The sequence below is a fragment of the Chenopodium album genome, chromosome 17, assembly GCF_948465745.1.
Source record: "Chenopodium album chromosome 17, dcCheAlbu1.1, whole genome shotgun sequence".
Lineage (NCBI taxonomy): Eukaryota > Viridiplantae > Streptophyta > Magnoliopsida > Caryophyllales > Amaranthaceae > Chenopodium > Chenopodium album.
In genome coordinates, this window is record NC_137850.1 from 42,245,361 (window position 1) to 42,265,540 (window position 20,180).

Below are 20,180 nucleotides of genomic sequence, written 5' to 3' on the forward strand. Positions count from 1 at the left end.
TATACTCTCTCTAAAATGCAAGCTGCAAAAATATTGCAAATTTTTGGAAAAAAAAAAAGTTAGAGCCTGTTCTCTTCATTATAATCAGAACATGCCCTAAATATCTTATCTGAACTTATTAGCCTATAAGACACCATCTAGAATTACGCTCTACCCTTGATCGTGAAATTACGCGATCAAGAAAAGTGTCGGGCACCTAACATAAGGCCCCATCCATTCATCAAAGGCGGGCCCGTGATCACATTTCTCTTCGTCCTCTTTCTCCCTTTTTTTCTGGGTTTCTCTCTCTCTTCATACAATCTGCTACAGAAGAACAGGAGCAGGGGAGCTAAGAAAAGGGCAAATCAAGCTTCTTCATTGAACCACCCCATTCATCTTCTTTCAGACAAACCAATACTTGATTCCAGGAAGCGCTTTTCCACTGATTTCATAGTCCTTCTTTACCTCAGGTCAATTTCTATCTCCTTGATCTCTTTTTTCTGCTAATTTTTTTTAGTTTTTTATTTATTTATATATTTTATTTTATTTTATTTTTGATTGGTTTTCTGAGATGGGGTTTTTGGGATTTTTCAGGGCTTTGTGATCTGGGCCTTCCTGGAATCAACCAATGTTGTCAGAAAAATCTGGAATTATCTAGCAAAATCTTTGGTTTTGTGAATTTATTCTTGTTTGAATGGGGTAAGTTCTTCTTCTATAAATCTATTTAATGGGTTTTGATAGTATTTCTGATTAAATTTTGTATAAATGTTTGCCAATGTAGTGCATGATTGATTGATAATTTATAATGCAAATATACCTCTTTTTGTTCTGCAATTACTTGGTTTTATGGATGCTAGTTTAATGGACTGATGAATATATAATGTGCAACTTTCATGTAGAAGAAGAGCTTTTTGTTCTGCACTTACTTGATTTTATTGAATGAAAAGTTAAGGGGTTTTTGGTTTGTATTATATTTGGGTTCCACATTATAGATGTGATTTATGAGTGTAAAAAAGTCACCTTTAGGGTTCTTATCCTGTATTCTGATAAGGTAACAATACTGTTTGATAGTAAAAATTAAAAATTGGCTCAATTTATGTAGTGAGAAAGGAAGTTTTGGAACTATATGAGGATTTTGATGGGATAAGATACTGTTGGAAAGCTAAAAATGTGTAAGATTATCATATGTTGATGGATTGTTTGCAATTGGTGGAAATGGTTATCTCCAAATTATCTACTTTTAGTTATTCGAGGGATTTAAAATTGTGACATTTTAATCAAGTACCTATCTTGACCGAGGAAATAACAATTTAGGTTACTTTACTTAGCTCATATGATGATTAATTGTTTGCGACTGGTGGTACTGTTCCCACTTTTTGACTTTTAGTATTTACGGAATTGAAATAGTGATATCAAGTAATTGTCTTGACTGAGGAAATAACAATTTAGGTTACTTTACGTATGCTCATGGATGTAGGTTAGATATCAACTGTCAAGGCTCTTGGATGTGGGAAGGAGGATTGTTATTTGTGAATAAATGATTTTTCTTGATCTTCAGCTTCCTTGATGTTTGAATTTAGATCTTTGTTTGATTGGGAAAATTTGGATGGAAACAGAAGTAAAGGAAGACTTTGGTTACATTAATTGTTAGAAAAAGGTAAAAGAGGGAAGTGAAGATATGTAGATATCCTTAAGAAGCACTCGTAGATTGGGAATTGGATTGAAAGAATATCGGTAGCATTTGTCCTCTTTATATCCTATCACGTTCGTTACTATTAGCTAAGCAGACAAAGGAATCCTTTTGGCTCCAACCAATGAGACACTTGATAGAAATGCTACCTAGTGACCTCTCTACTCTTCCTTTTATTTGCTTTTCTCATTCTTTTGGTTCATTTTACTTCCTTTTTGATTGTGTTTATCAACCAAACAAACTGTAGCATTTTGGTGGATTATGTGGTCTATGCTTTATGGAGCTGGCTGCTTATGCTGGACTTATCCTAGTATAAACTGTAAAGCTATGAGAATAAAGGAAACACAATGATTCATTGCCTGATTCTGGAGTTTAAACTGTAATTAGGCCTCTTGCACATTACTGGAATAATCTTATCTTGGTTTGAAGTGCAAAGTTCAATAAGTATTAAAAGTTTCCCAATTGTAGCTAAGTGAATAGAATTGGCAATGTTACGGCATTATTCTGCAACTATGTCAGTCACACTCAGTGGTTAACCTAAAAGGGATGTAGTTGGATTAACTGATTAAAAAGATTCTGGATGGAGGAGGTGGATATTGAATGAGGTACAAAGGACCCTGGGAATTGCTGTTTTGTTATTGGGTGAAATACTGAAATCTCATCTCTTTGATGATGTGCATGTTAATGACGGGGAACATTCTTCAGTTGGAGAGACACCTGTGATAGAGTTTGAGAGGATTGAGACACATGGAACTGGGTAAAGAGATGGTTAAACCCAAGTATGCTTCCACATGTAGAAGTTCTATGTATAAAATTCATTTATTTTTATAATAGCAAAATCAAAGTGTTTGATATTGATGTGCAGGATGTGGAATATTTTGGTTTATATTGGAAAATTTGCTCTTGGTAACTTGATGCTTAAGGACATCTTTGTGAGGAAATAATAAATTGAATTCCATCTTGAACTAAATTCCTCATGCTATCGAGTAATTTTGAGATACAATGGTTTGTTTGCCATCGCTCTTTGCACATCTGCATGACCCTTATCTTAGGATTAACAGCTTGTTTGGATGGAGAGAAATGGAGGGAAGGAAAGGGGAGGGAAAGGAAGGGATGAGTTTTCCTCCATTTGGATAGCAAAAATGGGAGGTGAGGGATTTGGGAGGAAGAAAAATGGAAGGAAATTATTTCCTTCCACAATTAAGAAACAAATCTTTCCAAATTAGAGAAGATTTGGAAGGAAAACTGTACCAATCTCTCCAGCACTACTGTTTGTAGCCTCCACCACAGTCCACAGGCCATGTCATCTTCCGCCGCCATGTCCACCGCATCAATTGCCACCATATCCAAACTTTTCTTCTCTTAATAAAAAAATCGATCTTAAGAAATATTGTTTTCTGATATTGATTTCAAAGTATAAAAATTTCAAATGTTGTGATACTAAATTTTTGGTTTTGATTTACAAAAATTGATTTTTCATGAAATTTGGTTTTTATTTTCATGAATCAAGTTTCAGAAAATTGAGTTATGGTTCTTAAAAATCGATTTTCTGGAATATAAAAGGATTTTTAATATACGAAAATTAATTTTTAGAAAATATGTCATTTTTCTAAAATCAACATTCAGAAAAATTTTGTTTTGATTTTCAAAAATCAATTTTCAGAAATTTTTCCAGAATTTTATATTTGAAATTTTGATATGTGAATTATTGATTTGAAAAATTGAATGGGAAAAATTCACAAGAACAAGCAAATTCCCTCACTCTCTCTTCTTTTATTTTCTCTATTATCTAAATGAGGGATTTTGTTTTCTTCACCATTACCCTTCCTTCACCTTCCCTTCCTTTACCTTCCATCCCCTCCCTTTCCTCCCAAAAATTCTATCCAAACACTATGTGAGAGAAATCTTGGAGAAGTGTTCATCAGATATTAGTCATATCACTCAGCTTTTTCGGCCTTTTGCTGAGATTTGTGCTTAGAGAGACATAATAGAAACTATGAGAATCATTATATAGGTTGGGGGGTAATGGATTAGAGTAGTGTGCTTGATCGCCTTTTAATGATACCTCGTGGATCTTTTTTCGCGGAGCCAAGGATGCTTCTTAACCATGTAAAGAATGATGGACACAATGGTCAGAGGACTTTGTGGTCCATTGTTTTAAACACACTATATCATTCATCTAATATACCATTGTTTAATGTACTAACTTCTAGCTCATATAACTTAAATTTACATAGATGATAAATTTTCTCAATTGTTTGATATAGATTAATCCCATCTAAAAGAGACTCGCTGCAGGCTGATTCAAAAGCAAAATTTAGAGAGCTAAAACAAGGAGAGAGAAGAAAAGGGGGTGAAGAAGTGTAAGAGAATGGTGGAAGGTAGAGCCCTTTGTAGCTCATCTTTATAGGCCTGTATATCATGTTGTTAGAGATGAAATCTATAGTTCAATTGGGGGGCAGGGTTACTACAGGTTTTCTAGTAAACTTTGGCAACTGGCATAACTACGTTTACGCACATCAGTCTTATTCAACTTGACCTACTTTCTAGGTAGCAAGTGAATTCCTGATGAGAAAGTATATGGGTTTGACATATTGGGATGAGATTCTAATGTATGCTATACAGGTGCTCTATTCATTCTTTGTTGCAGGGGATGATCCCAGTTAAGATGCTGACAAGCACTTTGCTGCTGACATATGCTGATTTGATAAGCCAATGGAAAACAACTGAGGGGTTACAAACATGTCGGCAAGAAAGTTGAATTTTAGAAATTTTTTTGTTGGTGGGTTTCTCTTTTTAGAGTTCTTAGGTTCGTCTAATAGCTGGAATGTTCTAATTGCTGATAGCATCAAGCCAGATTTCGATCCCATTAACCTTTTTGAATACTGGCTTGATATATATATATATTTTATCCATCTGAAAGCTCCTCTTATAATTTTTTAAAGGCTTATGTATACATTGATACTCTTGATGACAATTGGCTTTTGGCTTTAATGTTTTCTGTGCCATTATGTTAGCCAAATGTGATTGATTTCTAACAGCATATATGTTTTGTAACAGAGCAGTGGTTGCCTTGCATGTTTTATTAAGCCTGAGTCAATAGCATCTTTGGATGAGTGTCCAAAGGGCGTTATAAACCAAGGTCAAGAGAGAAGGGCACCCAGTATTTCCAGGGATTATTGGACCACAAGTGTGGGTGATATGGACAACAGTGCAATGCAGTCACAAGGAAGCTTATCTTCAATCAACGCATCCTTTCAAGCCCCTGATACACCTGCTGGTGTCAGCAGCTCCAATCCGCCTTCTGAATTTGTAAATCATGGCAAGTTCAAACTGCAGTAAACATTTAATCTTTAAGCTGAGATTTATGTATGATATAATTACGCTATTGATTGGTCTGATCTAGATGAACTTCCTTTGTTCCCTTAATATTGCAACATTAGGGGGGTTTACGGTTCCCAATTTAAACCCTATAAATATCTGTAATATGTAACGGTAAAAATTTAATTAAGTTAATATTGTCCCAAATCTAACAAGACCTCACTTGAATTCCTTGTATATTCATTCTCACTTTTTCTAATATGTTGTTGGCAGGTCTCCATCTCTGGAACCAGACCAGGCAACGCTGGGTAGATAATAAAAATCAAAATAATAAAGGGCAGCAAGTTCGTGATCCAAAAATAAGGTTGGCTGACTATATTGTTTTGAATCTGTAAAATTACTAGCTCTGCATTTTGCAAATTGTATGGTAATTTGTTCTGGTTTTCTTTGATGTATCTGAGTATGCTTCCTGTCCTAAGTTAGTGAAGGTGTGCCTGTTCTACATTTATTGACTTTTAAAGGGTTGTTTCACTATATAATTTAATCTTTTGAAAGGTTTAATTTTGAAGCAGAGGGTCAATAGCTTGTGCAAAATATTGGGGGGAAAAAAAAAAAAAAAAATCTTTGGGAGCCAGTTATAATAAAAAGAGGGATTTTATTAGTGTTTGAAAATGTGGATTATTGCTTGAAAGGTGTGGATCCTGTCAAACATGTCGGTATGAAACTTTCTATAGATATATGGGGAAAGGAGGTCTGCAAAGAGAGGTTCGGCATAAGTTAGTAAGCAAAGGGATCAGCAGGTTTTGGTGGAGCAAAAAGAGCTTTTCTAACTGGATAAAATTACTTGGTGTGTGGAACCTATCTTTTGAAGTATCTTGTAAGATCTAGGGTGGAGTGTGACACTGGGTTTTCTATTTTCATGATGTTTGACGTTCAATATTAATAACTAGTTTTCTACAAGCATAATAAAAATGTTAATGCTTATGGTAGTGTTCGTTTAGTAAAGCTAGGAGGGAGAATGATTGCTTTTGTTTATGGCCTTGCCTTGCCTGTTTGTTTGGGGGGTTGCTGCCTCTTGGTCCATATGTGCAGAGCAGCCATATCCTTTCCTTCTTGCTGCGTAATGCTGTCTGTAAGGATATTTATCCGTACCAATAGTCATCATTTGTTTTCTTTTGCATCCTTTGAATTGTTTTTAATTTCCCCCTTTTTTTTCCCCATTTCTTTGATCTTGTCAGCAACCATGATTTCAACGTACTTGATTCGTTCTGGCCTTCTTGCAGTTGGAACGCAACTTATGAGAGCTTACTTGGAAGTAACAAGCCGTTTGGTCAGCCAGTACCTCTCGCAGTAAGCCATATTCTTCATGATTTTCTTTTTAATGGCTTGGAAACTGTGTAATGATAACAAATCCTTTTGGCTAACTTCATTTCTGTCAACACTTTTCCAGGAAATGGTAGATTTTCTTGTAGATATCTGGGAGCAGGAAGGGATGTATGACTGACGTCTGGTGAAGCCGAGATCTGGGTAGGTAGTAGCATCAAGTGACAAACCCACTTATTGTGAGCTAATTGCCTGAGATGAAAAGATAGAAATGCATTTGGGGGATAAACTTCATTTGTACCATTGTCGCGACTTTTTCATAATGCTTATTTAGGTTTCCTCATGTGCTGTAACTGGGTTTTTTAACTAATGGAACTTGCTGCTGTTTATTCATATGAATCATCTTTTGCTTGAATCTGCTCAATTGTTCTTCGAACTGAAGCTTCTGGCTTTGTGAGAGACCAAAATCATTATGATATTTAATTACTCCCATCTCTTTCATAATAACCAGTTTGAATTATGAAATGAAAGTTGAAAGCTTGGAACATTTCAAACATGGAAGGTTACCTATAAATACAATTTGATTTGAGATTATAGTGGCATAGTCGCATAGAAGAGTTTTTTGTCTCGAAAAAAAGAGCAAAATCGAGATATATGGAATGTGACTATGGTGTAAAAAATTAGACAAGATTTCTCAAACGATACATGGCAATGCAACTCTCTTACAACCCAAAAATCATGCCATGTAGACAAATGCATTATACTGTGAAAATCTTTGATGGAAACATTATATAGTAATCTACAAGGAATAAACAAAATGATGTACTGCTCCGTAATTTTTAATGACCCAAACAATCCAAACAACTCAAACCAAACGACTCAAAATGTGATCTGAACCTGACCTATTTATGAGTGATGACAAGTTGACCAGTAAATTAAACAAGCATGTATGATAAGCTGATAACATTGATAAGAAGATAAGAAATACGTAGTAGATTACAACAGTCTTCCAACTGTCCCTTTTTTCCTGTTTTTTAAGGTAGCACGAGAACTCTTTAATTAAATAAAAGTAGTTCGAGAAACAACATGAAGGTTGTATTTAGTTCTAGCTAAAGCGATTCTAAATGACGTGTCATAATATCCAGAAACTTTCCGACACTTCTTCGATTTCTCTTTATATTCTCACCTTCATTTAACAGTCTCAATCACCAAATCTGAAAAAAAAAAAAAACCAACTAAAACGACATCGTTTTACTCTGTCTCTTGGAAAAATGGCAGTGGCAAGACTAGCTTTGAAGAATTTGCAGCCAAAAACAGCTTCTAATATTCTTAATAATAATACTTATTTAATTGGGGAGAGATTGGGTGGTGTGCAAGTCCATGGTTGGAAGTATGGTCTTCTACAGAGGCTATCAACATCAGCTGGATCAGAGGGTAAAGAAGTGGCTGTTCAAAGTGATGAAGGCGGTCGCAGCCGTAACCTTAGTAGCCGGTGGAGGTCCTTGTTGCCTAGACCGTTTCGAAAGCCGGCTAGTCTTTGGAGGAGGAGGGATCGTTCTCGTGACACTCACCCTTTAGGTACTCCCTCTGTCTTAAATTAATTGTTTTTTTTTTAATACAACGTTGTTAATTACACATGTTGTCTCTATTGTATACTTGAGCGTATATAACTGTGTGCTTTATAGTGACATGTGTTGTACACTTGTGTCACGTTACATGTTGATGTTAGATGCCGTGATAACATATTAACACATATATATGGCTCCCAAAGCAATTACTACATACTTTCTCTAATTCTCTGTGTTTTTATTGTTGTAAGACTTTTTTTTTACGCTTGTCTATCATGATTTTAATTGTAAATATCTTTAATTATCAATATATAAAAATTATAAATATTTTATATTAAAATAGTATGAATTGAGATGAATCTAACATGATGTCACGTGATTATATTTTTGCTCAAGTATAAATCATTAAAGTTAATTAAAGTGAAATACATAAATAGTGTAAAAGTCAAACTGTTATTCCTATAATAAAAAAAATAAAGGAAGTACATATCTTCATTTAGGTGTACAATAGAATATATTTGGGTGACTAAACTTGTTGTGTACGTACTTCTTGGTAGACTGAATTATCTTCAATTAATACTGATTGAAACACAAACTTAACTATTTCTCTGATCATTTTGCAGAAAATTTCACAAACCCTAGCCTAGGAAATGCGCTATTAGAAGCAGCAGAAAACATGAACAGGCTATTTGAAAATGTGATACCAACACAAATGATGATGACACCACCCACACAACTCATGGGCAAGTTCAAAGAGACAGATGAAAGCTACAAGCTACGTTACGACATGCCGGGTTTAAGTAAGGATGATCTTAAGGTGACCGTCGATGATGGCGTGCTAAAGATTCGAGGAGAGCGAAAGTTGGAGGAGGAAGATGAGTCTGATGATGAGTATTTCATGAGTTATGGGTACTGTAACACTAGCCTAGTTTTGCCTGATGATGCTAAGCAAGATGATATCAAGGCTGAGTTAAAGGATGGTGTGCTCACTATTACCATACCTAAAACTGAGTCTCATGGAAAAGATGTTAAGGAGATTGAGGTTAACTAATTTGGGACTTTATTTTTAGTTTGTTTTCATTTGAATGAGTGATGTTTAATTGTGTATGATATGATGAAATAATGTTTAGTGATGTTGAATTGTCTTAAGGTGGATGTTAGAATCTAATTCAATGTTCATTATGTATTCTTAAGTGTTATTTTGGGTTATGGATGTTACATTTTTGTTTTACTACATTAATTTGTGCTCAAACACCATAATAACTGAATGTAACGAAGTGAGATTTTGATTTCGAATCCAATCCAAAATTTGCAAGAAAAAATGTTGACTCGCATACAGAGGGGCTTGTATTTTTCAATTGATTAAACACGGTCTATTGCTTATCAAATACCTAAGAAGGCTTTATTCATCTGAAATAACCTGAACTGAAATTAACTATAAAAGTGTAAAAGAGCATGTTAGTAATTAAAACCCGAAAATACACCTAATTTTATGTGTCCCTTACCTAGTACGGAGTACACAATAATATGGATTGTGGATGATTTTTAAGACTTTTTTTATCATCAAGAATTATTTTGTCTACCTATATTATGAATCAAGTAAAGTGTATTATAAGCAAGAGGTGGTCCCGAGAAAGGGGAAGTCTTATTCTGTTGTTAGCGAAACCTGACGTACTGTGTGCTTACTTGATGAACAGTCACTGATTTAGCAACATGCCAGATTCCGTTTTCAGAACTCACTTTTTTACTATAACCTCACAGTTTTTCTACTCATGTTATCATGTACGGATCCAATTTGAGTTAGTTCGTTAGAAATAATTAACTTACCAAAGGTTTGGAATTTGGATAAATGGATAAGAGTAACCTAGAATTATAATGTCATGTTAATATCCTAAATTATCAAAGATACCAGTATAAACACATCTAGTGTGATCGTCGTATATATATCTTACTCACTATGATACATTAACTCATACTTCGTATGTAACTTGAATGGTACGGAGTTTACATAATTTTTTTGGTGTTCCACCCGATTTACCCTTAGGGCTAATCCGGATTCATTCGGAGATCAGTTCTGGCTGGTTAGGTTCCAGTCCCCTCCTGATTGTTGTTGTGGAGGATCGAACACTTGGTAGGGAGTGTAGTCCCAATCACAAATACACCAACATCCAATTGGTACGGAGTTTACATAATTGAATGTTAATTACTCCTAATTGATATGTATACATTGATGCAATAATGCATACTCTGTATAAAAAAAAAAAAAAAAAAATGGTGTGGATCTTCTCTTGTTGCCAAGGTACTGACCGTCTTCCATGTACCATGTCAGATTCAGTCAAAATATCAATAATGTAGAAATCTTGAAAGGTGCATATGAGGAAAAAAAAATATCAATAAAATCCAAGGATCACTAACTCAATATATCACTTTTCTTTATGTTATTTGGAAAGAGTAGGGCAATTGTTGTGTACAAGATTTACAGAGTATCATATTTCAAGACTTTAATTGATATTTAATCATATGTTATAGAAAGAATTAATAAGTCCTTTCCTTTTTGTTTTTAGGGAATCACATATATGCCTTAAAAGGAGCATAGAAATTATTATATGCATCCGGGTGTAAGGTGCACCAAAGTGTATTATGCTCATTTTAATTTGTATTTATTTATTTTTGCTCATTTTATGTCAAATGAGCGAAAAAACACCTTTGGGTGCACCTAGCTCTATGTACATCCAGGTGTATATGAAAGGTTCTCAAAGGAGCAAGTCTCTACCTATTTTGCATAATTCTATTTAGATCACCTATTGTTATGTTTTAATGTTGGTTCACATAACTTTTTACGATTTTTGAGTAACTTTGTATTGACAAATATATAGCAACTAACATTTGTTTAAATTCATCACTAATCTCCTTGTCTCATTGTGAGGCAGCTCGTTGCTACTTGTTAATCCATACTGCCATACTGGTATTAACTTGTGGATACAAAGTTAATGCTTCACCTATACTTTTTTCGTCCCCAATTGTTTATCGGTTTGTTCCATTATCATTTTTTACCTTTTTAATTAGTTTTTGACAGTAAAGCTGTGATCAACATGTTATATATACTTCGTATAAAATATAAAAATTTGGCAATCTTTAACTCTCTAAGGATAACCTTATAAAGAATAATGTGGGACAAACACTAAGAAAGGGATATAGGACAAAGAGAGTACTTCAATCCGTATTTGTTTTAATTGTATAAAATCTTGATTTTTAGTACATACACTAATACACTATAGCTATTCAACATTTTTTTGTAAAAATCTATTAAAGGAAACAAAAAATTAGCAAAAGGAGAGTGGTATGTGGGAACTATGTACTTAAATTACCCTATTTTATAAGGTTGGGTAAAATGGAATATATATACACTACAAAACATGAAGAAGAAATTAAAAGGGCCAAATATGATCACGTACAAGTCATTTCACATGCCCATGTATATAATACTAAGATGGGACTCTTCAATGGATCATAGATGTTGTTGTGATCTTGTTAAGTTCCTGTAGATCGATTGACAAACCACTGACCAATAAAATGTTGTTGCTTTTACAGTTTTACGTTCATATTAATTGGTCTAGAAATTAAGGATAAAACCTACGTACACCACAACCCTTTGTATAATATACATATATTTTCCTTTCTAGTATTTGATTCATGCATGCATATATCAGTATCATGCACTTTTAATTGATATAGTATGCACATAACGTATTCAATAATAAATTTGCATATTCTTTAAAATAACAAGAAGAAAAGAAATGTATTAATATAATGGGAGATATCATATCTTAGTAATTTATTTAATTATATAGCTATTAAAAAAATAACTATAGTGGTGTTTAATTTCAAGGTTTAATAACAATATGAATTGGATCATAATTAAAAATTGATGATATTTAATTCATTCAATGTGATGTAATTAAAGATGAGCATAAAATAATATACATGCTCATAGATAAGAAATTGATTTATACTTATAAGATGAACATATATATACACACATACACATAATTAGGCTATAATAATTATTATTTAAACTCATAAGACTCACAAGATATATTTTTGATATATAATGTACAATATATCAGAATAAGAACGAACAATTACTAGACTATATATGTAGTCAATACAACTAAAAAGAAGAAAAAAAACATGCATGGATTAACTCACTCATAACCAACCTTGCATTGCATAATGAAAAAAAAAAAAAGACTCTTACATTGCTAATGTATTCATGGTTGAAATAATTTATCTCCACATTTGCATTTCCATGCTAGAAGATAATAACTATCATGATTATTATCCCCATAATGATCATCATATGATGTAAACGAGATTAAATCTTTCATCTGATGGCGAGGAGGAACAACAAGTGTGGCGACACAAGGACTGCAATTCAAGCACTTGTTAACACAGCTAGGAGGTCTAGAACCCAACACCGCTTTTTTGCTCATCAACTCTTTGCTAGACAAATTCATCTCTTTCTCATCTACACCATTAAACAAAAATAACAAACATAAATCAATAACATAGATATGAACATAAATATACTCTATTTTTGAACATTAATATATGAACTAACATACATTTACCTGATTTGGAAGGTAAAATAATCAGAGAAATAATAATTGTAGCAGTAACTATTAATTTTATCCTATGTAGTAGGGTTATTGTTGATGGAGCCATTATATTTGAGTGAGTCTAAGGAATTGAAGTGAAGAAAAAGACGTTAAAAAGAGGAAAGAGAAAATAGGGATTTTTTTTATATTTTTGGTTAGTTTGGGATTAGAGGAGCAGAAGATGATGAAAGTAGAGTATATATTATGAATGTTGGAGAATTCAGTTTAAGGGTTTAAGGCTGTTTCCTATAAGAGAGACAATTGCTATGATCGATATGAAAGTTTTAGTTCTTCACTATTTTACTTACTAATGGACCATTGACTCAATAATCTAAGTTTTCAGTTTTTTTGACTTATTATTTGTGATTTTGGGAATGTGTTACTTTGATTTTAATGGCTGGCTTATTTGTGGGAATCATGATTATATTTGACTTTTTTTTTTTTTTTTTTTTTTTTTTTTTTTTTTTTTTAAGACAAAAATAAAATGATACAGTAATTTAAAAGATTTACATTGGTCTACTATGTGTGTGTTTCCGCTTTAAGAAGCAACCCATTAATCCGTAACCTAGCTCACATGCAGAGGCGGATCTAGTGATTCAAATATAACAAGGTAGCATGCAAAACAATTTTGTAAGCTAGCAATGTGTCCCCTTAATAGGGTACCTCGAACTTATTATACTAATCACAATTCACAAGTGTATGTACCTAGGATTCTAGGAAAGATTAGCATGCATGGAGGTCAAACACTTTGAGCATAAGAATGTAAGATTGATTACACAATTACTCATAATATAATGAAATCTATAAACCACCACCCCCCCCCCCCACACACACACACACACATTAGATAGGACTATTGTATGTGTCTGTGAAGATAATTACCATATGTGAATCGCCACATTGAAAAAAAAAGAGGAACAATGACTTCCTTCTTATACCAATTAGGTTTAGGATGCAATCCTACTGAAACTGAAGCATGTGGTCAACCTCATCTCTAAATTGGGTTTGGTTAGCCCACTCAATACTTTTCATGTAACATTTTAATAAACTCATAATATGTACTAAGAATTATTTATAACCCCTACGACCCTACTTTCAAAGATAATACTTCCTATTCCCTAATCGTATATCATAAATTTAATTTGGCAATAGATAAAATAACCCATTAGCCATAATCATTACAATAAGTATTCATATCATATGTCAAAATCTAACCCTAACCTCCAAATTGACTTGAATAAACCCGAAATGAACCAAGATGCGATACACAAGGATGAGAAAAAATTGTTTCTCTTAAGGCCCGATCAAAACTTGTCCAACATTCCCAATTTGAAGTACTTTCTTGCTAAAAATTGTTTTATATACATGAGTGCACAGTGCATCTAAAAGTATTTTTTGCTCATTTTGATAATTATTGCTCACTTTATTATCAAATGGATAAATAAATACCCTTGAATATACCGTACACTCGGGTGTATATAACAAATTCTCCTTTCTTACAGAAAAGCGGTGTCATCTTAAGAACTGTATAACATGAAACAACCCAACCGAAATTTCCACAACCTTAGCCCAATTCACCATCCAAAGCCTACCCATATTAGTACAATTGCCACCTAACAAAAAATCTAACACCAAAAATAAACTAGGGCCACAAAAAAAAAAAAAGTTTCCTAAAAAATTGGTCTTTCTTCCCCAAATTTGTCATTCTTCCTCAAACATAGGAAGATTCATGGCTTTTCTCTCTCCAACAAGTTCATACAGTAACTGGGTATTTTTCCCAATTTTCAGAAGCTCACTATTATCTTTGCCATCCCATTTTCCTTCTTCAATTAATCGTAGCCCTTCCTCCCCAATTCATCTCCACCGTTCATTTCCCGGGCCCCCGTTAAAGCCCAACCGTCCGATTCTCCGGTCTAGCTTGGTCCCACCTCCTTCGCCTCCCGGAAAAGACCCCCAGCGTTTCACTGGTATGAATTTCTTCACTTCAATTTTCAGAAAGTTCATTTTTTTTTTTGTTCGAGTACTGTTATTTATTACCGCCTACCAAATGGGTTGTTATTTCTTTTGTTTGGTAATCGTAAATATTTGTGTATTTTTGGGTTATTTCAATTGGTTGGAATTGTGCTAAATGTTGTGCTTTTCTATTAAAAATTTAATCCTTAGGTTGTTGAAAAGGTGCTAGTTTCTTAGTTACTTGGAATTAAACTAGGCAAGGAATTTGTAGATATCTGAAAAAGTACTGGAAATGATATTTTGCCTATTCTTGTTCTATCTTTTGGGAAAATGATGTTCTAAGATAATTTAATGGTGTCATATTGTTTCGACCATTCATTATTAAGGATATGGATTGATTGAAGTATAAGATCATCCTATGATTCTAAACATTCCATAAGGGTGTATGTGACTAATATTTCCTATTGAAAGGCGCATTGAGGGTGCGTTCTTGACACTTGATTATCATTGAACTTACTATAGATAGCTTTAGAAAAAGGAAGGAGATGGGAGGTGAAGGAACTAAGTATAAGAAAGAAGAGGAGGGAAGGTAGGGGGAAGGAACTAATCAGAAGAAACTGAAAAAAGGAGAGAGAAAGGCAAAGTGATCATTAAAATGGAAACCGAAAGAATCATGGTAGCAAATCCACTTTCGATGGCAGATTGTGGCTTTATTCAATTATGATTAAGCAAAACTATTTTGGAGTCTCATCTGTCAACAATATTGAATTCGAAACTTCGGGACTGTTCTTTTCACCTTAATTTCAGTTCAGTTCAGCTTAACTCCAATTAGTTCAGTTCTTAATTTCAGTTCAGTTCAGCTTAACTCCAATTAGTTCAGTTCTTAATTTCCTTCTCTCGTAAAATATGCAGTTCAGTTCAACTCAGCTAGCCAGCTCAATTCAGTAAATCAGAACAGACCCTTAATTGAATTGACACAAGATCTAACAAACAAATTGATAGAAATGCATGCAATTGTAGCACATTATCATATTGGTTGAATAAAAGACCCTTAAATGCAAAAGAGTGAGAGTGATTGAGATAAAGATGAAAACCCTAAATTCAATTAGGGATTTTCCTTTCTCAAGAAAGAAGAGGGAAGGGAGAGAGAAGAGAGAATTAGGTTGACTGTCATAGGTGGGATGGTGTGCCTAGTAAGGGAATTATAGTCATTTTTACTTTTATTGAGGATTATAATCCCAACCTCCTTTCTAATCTCTTCAATTTCAGAAAGACTAGCCTATTAAAGAATGAGGGGTCATAAGTTTCTCTAATTCCTCCCCACCATTTCCGTCACCTCCTTCATTTGCTAACTTAATTAAGGAAAAGCCATCCCACACTTCCTCCGAAGGGTCATAAGTTTTTCTAATCCCTCCCCACCATTTCCGTCACCTCCTTGATTTGCTAACTTAATAAAGGATAATCCAGCCCACACTTCCCTCCGAATTTCCCCATCCAAAGATAGTGTCATTTATGAGAACATATTAGAAATTAGTACAGAAATAAATAGAGATTGTTGCGTCAAAAGTATGCACATGCTCATGAAGTTGACTTCTGGATATTAGGATAGTATATTGGGGTGTAGCGCTGCATGGGACTATGTGAGAGTATGTTGAAATGAGCTAATACCCGAACAAAGAAAACAGGTAATCCAGAGGCGATCACCAATCCTAGTATCAACCTATCTGTTGGATTCTGTAAAATCATGTTCTATTATGGAAGCTTCTCATAATCCCATCTCCAAATTTGGATGTTATGGATAGAAATGACTTGTAAGGCATCTACAACATTCGTTGTGGATTTAGTGCTAAAATACCCTTGTTTAACTTCAACATATCAACACTAACCAATTGTGAATTTGCTCGCAATCCACATAGTAGCAAGCTTCTTCAACCCAATCACCCCTGCTTCGTTGCTGAAATGTGTTGTGGGCTTTATTCAAGGTTGGAACTGCTTGGTATGATATACCTACTTGTGTAAAACTTTTTCGATCTTACCTCTTGAGGTTGCTAATTTAAGTATTTAACCAGGAAATAACTTGAGATTAAAACACCCTTTTGAGTAACCTTTATGGCTTTATTGTTCCTAATAACCATAAGAAAGGCCATATGACTTAATAAGTTCATGAAATTTTGATGATGCATCTAAAAACAAGATTTTGGCATAATCTAAAGTTTTTCTTGATTCAGGTGTTGCAGCTACTTTTTCTAGGCTTTGGGACACATTGCAGATATTTTTTGCAGTTTTTTTCTGGATTTCGCTGTTCTTTTGGGCCTCTGCTATGGATAGGACAAATTCAGGACGAGGGAACAAGAAAGATCGTTTTAGAAAGTGACTGTGTAAGCAATTTTGTGTGTACATAGTCTTAGCTTAGAATAGCACTAAAGATACATATAATTTATATACTCATGGTGGTTCTTCTGTCCATTCTACTCTGCCTGCATGTTTCTATTAGTGTAGTGAAGATGTAAAATTACACCCATGCTGCTGTGCATGAAGAAGGTTGTGATAGAGAAATAGAATAATTCATCATCCAGGGGATATATTTAAGTTGGTATGAAACTATAAATTTCTTTTCTGTCATCAATTAATCAAGCAACAATTTTGATATAGCAACTCTATTACCCTATAGGAGAAACTGTGATAGAATTTTGATATTTGACAGTTGGATGGAGCCCTGCCTGAGCTTTCATTTGTTCTCGTGAAATTTCACATTAGTCCATGTCCTATTTATCTTATAGTACTAATTTATGTATGTAAACCATTTTCTATCAACTTTAGTAAAGGATATGAAATGGTGCATTCACTGGTAAAATTGCGAGGAGACAAGGACAAAATACTGGTATCTCAACACTGCTTGACAATGATTCATTGTGTTCCTTCTTTCTCTTCTGAAGTTCTGAGTTGCATGTGTCTTGCAAGGTTTTTATTTTCGGGGTCTTCTGTAGAACTGCTTTAGTTATTCAGCTGTATATATATACCCTTGCATCACTTTTGTCTGCTTAAATAACCGAAAAAGTTGACTCATATCATAGTTGCACCTTGTGCTGCTTGAACTTATTTTGAAACAAATATTGCTGTGCTAAATGCGGTAGTAGAAATTTTTATATATGATATGTATTAGCCTTTTCATTCCAAAAGCTCACTTATGATTGAGTCGAGTTCATTAGTCCAATGACTCTGTTTCTGGTAATTTCTTCAAGAATAGGCCTGATAAGAGTGAATCAAAAGTCCAAGGTTTATTAATTACTACTGCAGGTCTGCAGTGGCGAAACCTTGTAGGCTCTGCTGGTTATAGAAGTTAGACTAATATTACGTTGAATCAATGTATGGTACTATGGTTCTGTTTGCCTTGAGTTAAAATCAAGTTACCTCAAGTCAGGTTCTTGTCTGGTTTAGGTGATTGTGTATGTGATTCATTCTTGCCAAGTTACGAACCATAGCCTCAACGCTTCGCCAAGGTCACAATCCACCAATGAGGTCATGCATAGTGTTTAAATTGTGGTCATAACTCCTAAGTAGTCGAGTAGATTAGGTCCTTGGTACCAAATCCCTCCACCTTCATTGTATATATAATGATCTTACACCCCACCATGCCTCACACGACTACATGAAAAAAATTGAACTTTCTGTCAGTTTCGACTCGATAAGAACTCTGATTCTCTGAACATGTAAGGAGCTCTTATTTTACGGGGCCAATGGGCCTATGTTTTAGATTATATGCATAAAACTCAGTACATCCACTAATTGGTACCACAATCTCCATGTTTAGTTATTCAGTCAAATTGGAAAACTCTCAAGACAAATATGTTCAATACTGAAAAATACAGAAAACACTCCAGTTGTGTACAATACTAGGACGCAGTAAATGATAATTCCTCAATTTATATGTGCTGCACTGCTGCTTAGAATTGCTGCTTAGAATTTTAGAAACAAGAAGCAACGTCACTTATGAGCTTGAAAAAGTACAAAGGATTATCTAAAATTATTTTTGTGCGTCCATTTTTTCCAGAAAAGGGAAAATTTCACTTTTTTTTAGTGTTTTGTCCCAAGCTAATTTTTTTTTGAAATTTTATCAACAACTACCAATTAAAGCACGTGTTTTGAAAACAATTACCTATTAAATTTTTTTAAAAAAAGAACTACCACAAAGTTGTAAAAAGTTTAAGTAGCACTATCACTCTAACAATTTTTGCTAGAATCTCCGGCATTTGGGTATCACTTTTTATCACTTTTTAACTTTATGAAGGGTAATTTAGTCAATTTAGATGGTGAGTTTATGAGATAAAGGTAAAAAGTGGAATCTACATGCCAAATATTCTTGTTGGAATTATTAAAGTGGTAGTGCTACTTAAACTTTTTACACTTTTATGGTAGTCTTTTTAAAAAAAAATTTAATAGGTAGTTGTTTTCAAAACACACGCTTTAATTAATAGTTCTTGACAAATTTTATTTTTTTTTTAATTGTGGCCCAAGCTTGACCCATGGCTTGGCATACGCAATAACTTCTAGTGGTATCTACCCATGCTCATACATTTTTCGGGCTAGGTTGTGTCATGGCATGAGCTGGCCCGAGCCATAGGCATTTGTTTTTTTTTTTCTTTTTTTTTTTTTTTTTTGGGTGTGTCATCCAGTTTATTTTTTAGGCTAATTTAAATTCAAATATCAGTTTTGGGTGGTTAAGTTCTAATCTCTCCTAATTATTGTTATAGGGGATTGAACACGCATTCCTTCCTATCAAGTGTCGTTCAGTGTTCTTACTTTAACATGTTAATGAAGTGAAAAGTTTGGATAATTGTTATTAGTACTATGTTAAATTCCTAATGTAAAACACTTCTAGAGCAACTACTATTAGTACTTTGTATCTATCATTTAAAACTCTATTATACACTCGGGTCTATACGAGGAATGCTACAAAAGTGGACACAAACAACTTCAATCAGAGCATAAAAAAGTGGACAAGATGAATTAATGACCCCGTGAAAGCACAAACGTCTACAATCTACCTAAATCACGTGAAATATGGACCCACAAATCAACATCTAAGTAAGTACAATAAATGAAATTATGTTCTTATATAAGTTATATTCCTGTAACATTGTTACTATGTTATAAAATTGACGGTCCAATTCAGCCTAAACATAATAGTAGGTAGTAGAAGTGGACACTGAACCATCAACAAAAGGTAACCCCATCACTTAGTGACAAACCTTCGATTCAATTGCACGGTTAGCTCGTTAGCACTTGGCGCAATCTTTTGTTTGATTAGCAGACTAGTTGCTGTTTTAGCATATGGTTTAAGATAATGACATGATATTTACTGACTTGACTATTCATGTTAATTTGGAACTTACATAAACAGTTTTAGGATAAAGGTGATTAAAAAATAATCTCAAACTTACCAATCTACAATTTAATTTGCTCAAGTAATGGCCAATGGGAGATGAGTTTACTAGATATTTTAGGGATTGATTAGCTGAGCTGAGCTGAGCTGAGCTGAACTGAACTGAACTAAACTGAACTTATTGGAGCTGAACTGAACTGAACTAAATATTTTATGAGAGAAGAAAATTAAGAATTGAACTGAACTGAACTTGTTAAAATTGAACTGAACTGAACTGAAAATAAGCTGAAGAGAACATGCCCTTA

At 33.9% G+C, this 20,180-nt stretch overlaps 3 protein-coding genes across 4 annotated transcripts; 2 read left to right on the plus strand and 1 right to left on the minus strand.

The window, feature by feature from the left end:
* Window positions 1-259: 259 nt before the first annotated feature.
* Window positions 260-6,728, plus strand: LOC145588037 (uncharacterized). 2 transcript variants are annotated; one of them, XM_081644674.1, is made up of 6 exons: window positions 260-449; window positions 574-678; window positions 4,735-4,991; window positions 5,264-5,354; window positions 6,229-6,340; window positions 6,441-6,728. In XM_081644674.1, exons 2-6 carry the CDS (start codon window positions 674-676, stop codon window positions 6,492-6,494), a joined length of 519 nt encoding a protein of 172 aa, XP_081500800.1. In that variant the 5' UTR covers window positions 260-449; window positions 574-673; the 3' UTR covers window positions 6,495-6,728. The 2 variants fall into 2 exon arrangements, with proteins under 2 accessions (XP_081500800.1, XP_081500801.1); XM_081644675.1 differs by having other exon boundaries at window positions 263-449; window positions 6,274-6,340.
* Window positions 6,729-7,539: 811 nt separating this feature from the next.
* Window positions 7,540-9,080, plus strand: LOC145588038 (26.5 kDa heat shock protein, mitochondrial-like). The gene is made up of 2 exons (XM_081644677.1): window positions 7,540-7,891; window positions 8,505-9,080. Exons 1-2 carry the CDS (start codon window positions 7,585-7,587, stop codon window positions 8,930-8,932), a joined length of 735 nt encoding a protein of 244 aa, XP_081500803.1. The 5' UTR covers window positions 7,540-7,584; the 3' UTR covers window positions 8,933-9,080.
* Window positions 9,081-12,152: 3,072 nt separating this feature from the next.
* LOC145589025 (EPIDERMAL PATTERNING FACTOR-like protein 8) lies at window positions 12,153-12,606 on the minus strand. The gene is made up of 2 exons (XM_081645601.1): window positions 12,513-12,606; window positions 12,153-12,409 (listed from the first exon to the last, which is right to left on the minus strand). The coding sequence occupies exons 1-2, from the start codon at window positions 12,604-12,606 to the stop codon at window positions 12,153-12,155; spliced, it is 351 nt and encodes a 116-aa protein (XP_081501727.1).
* Between the last annotated feature and the right edge of the window lie 7,574 nt (window positions 12,607-20,180).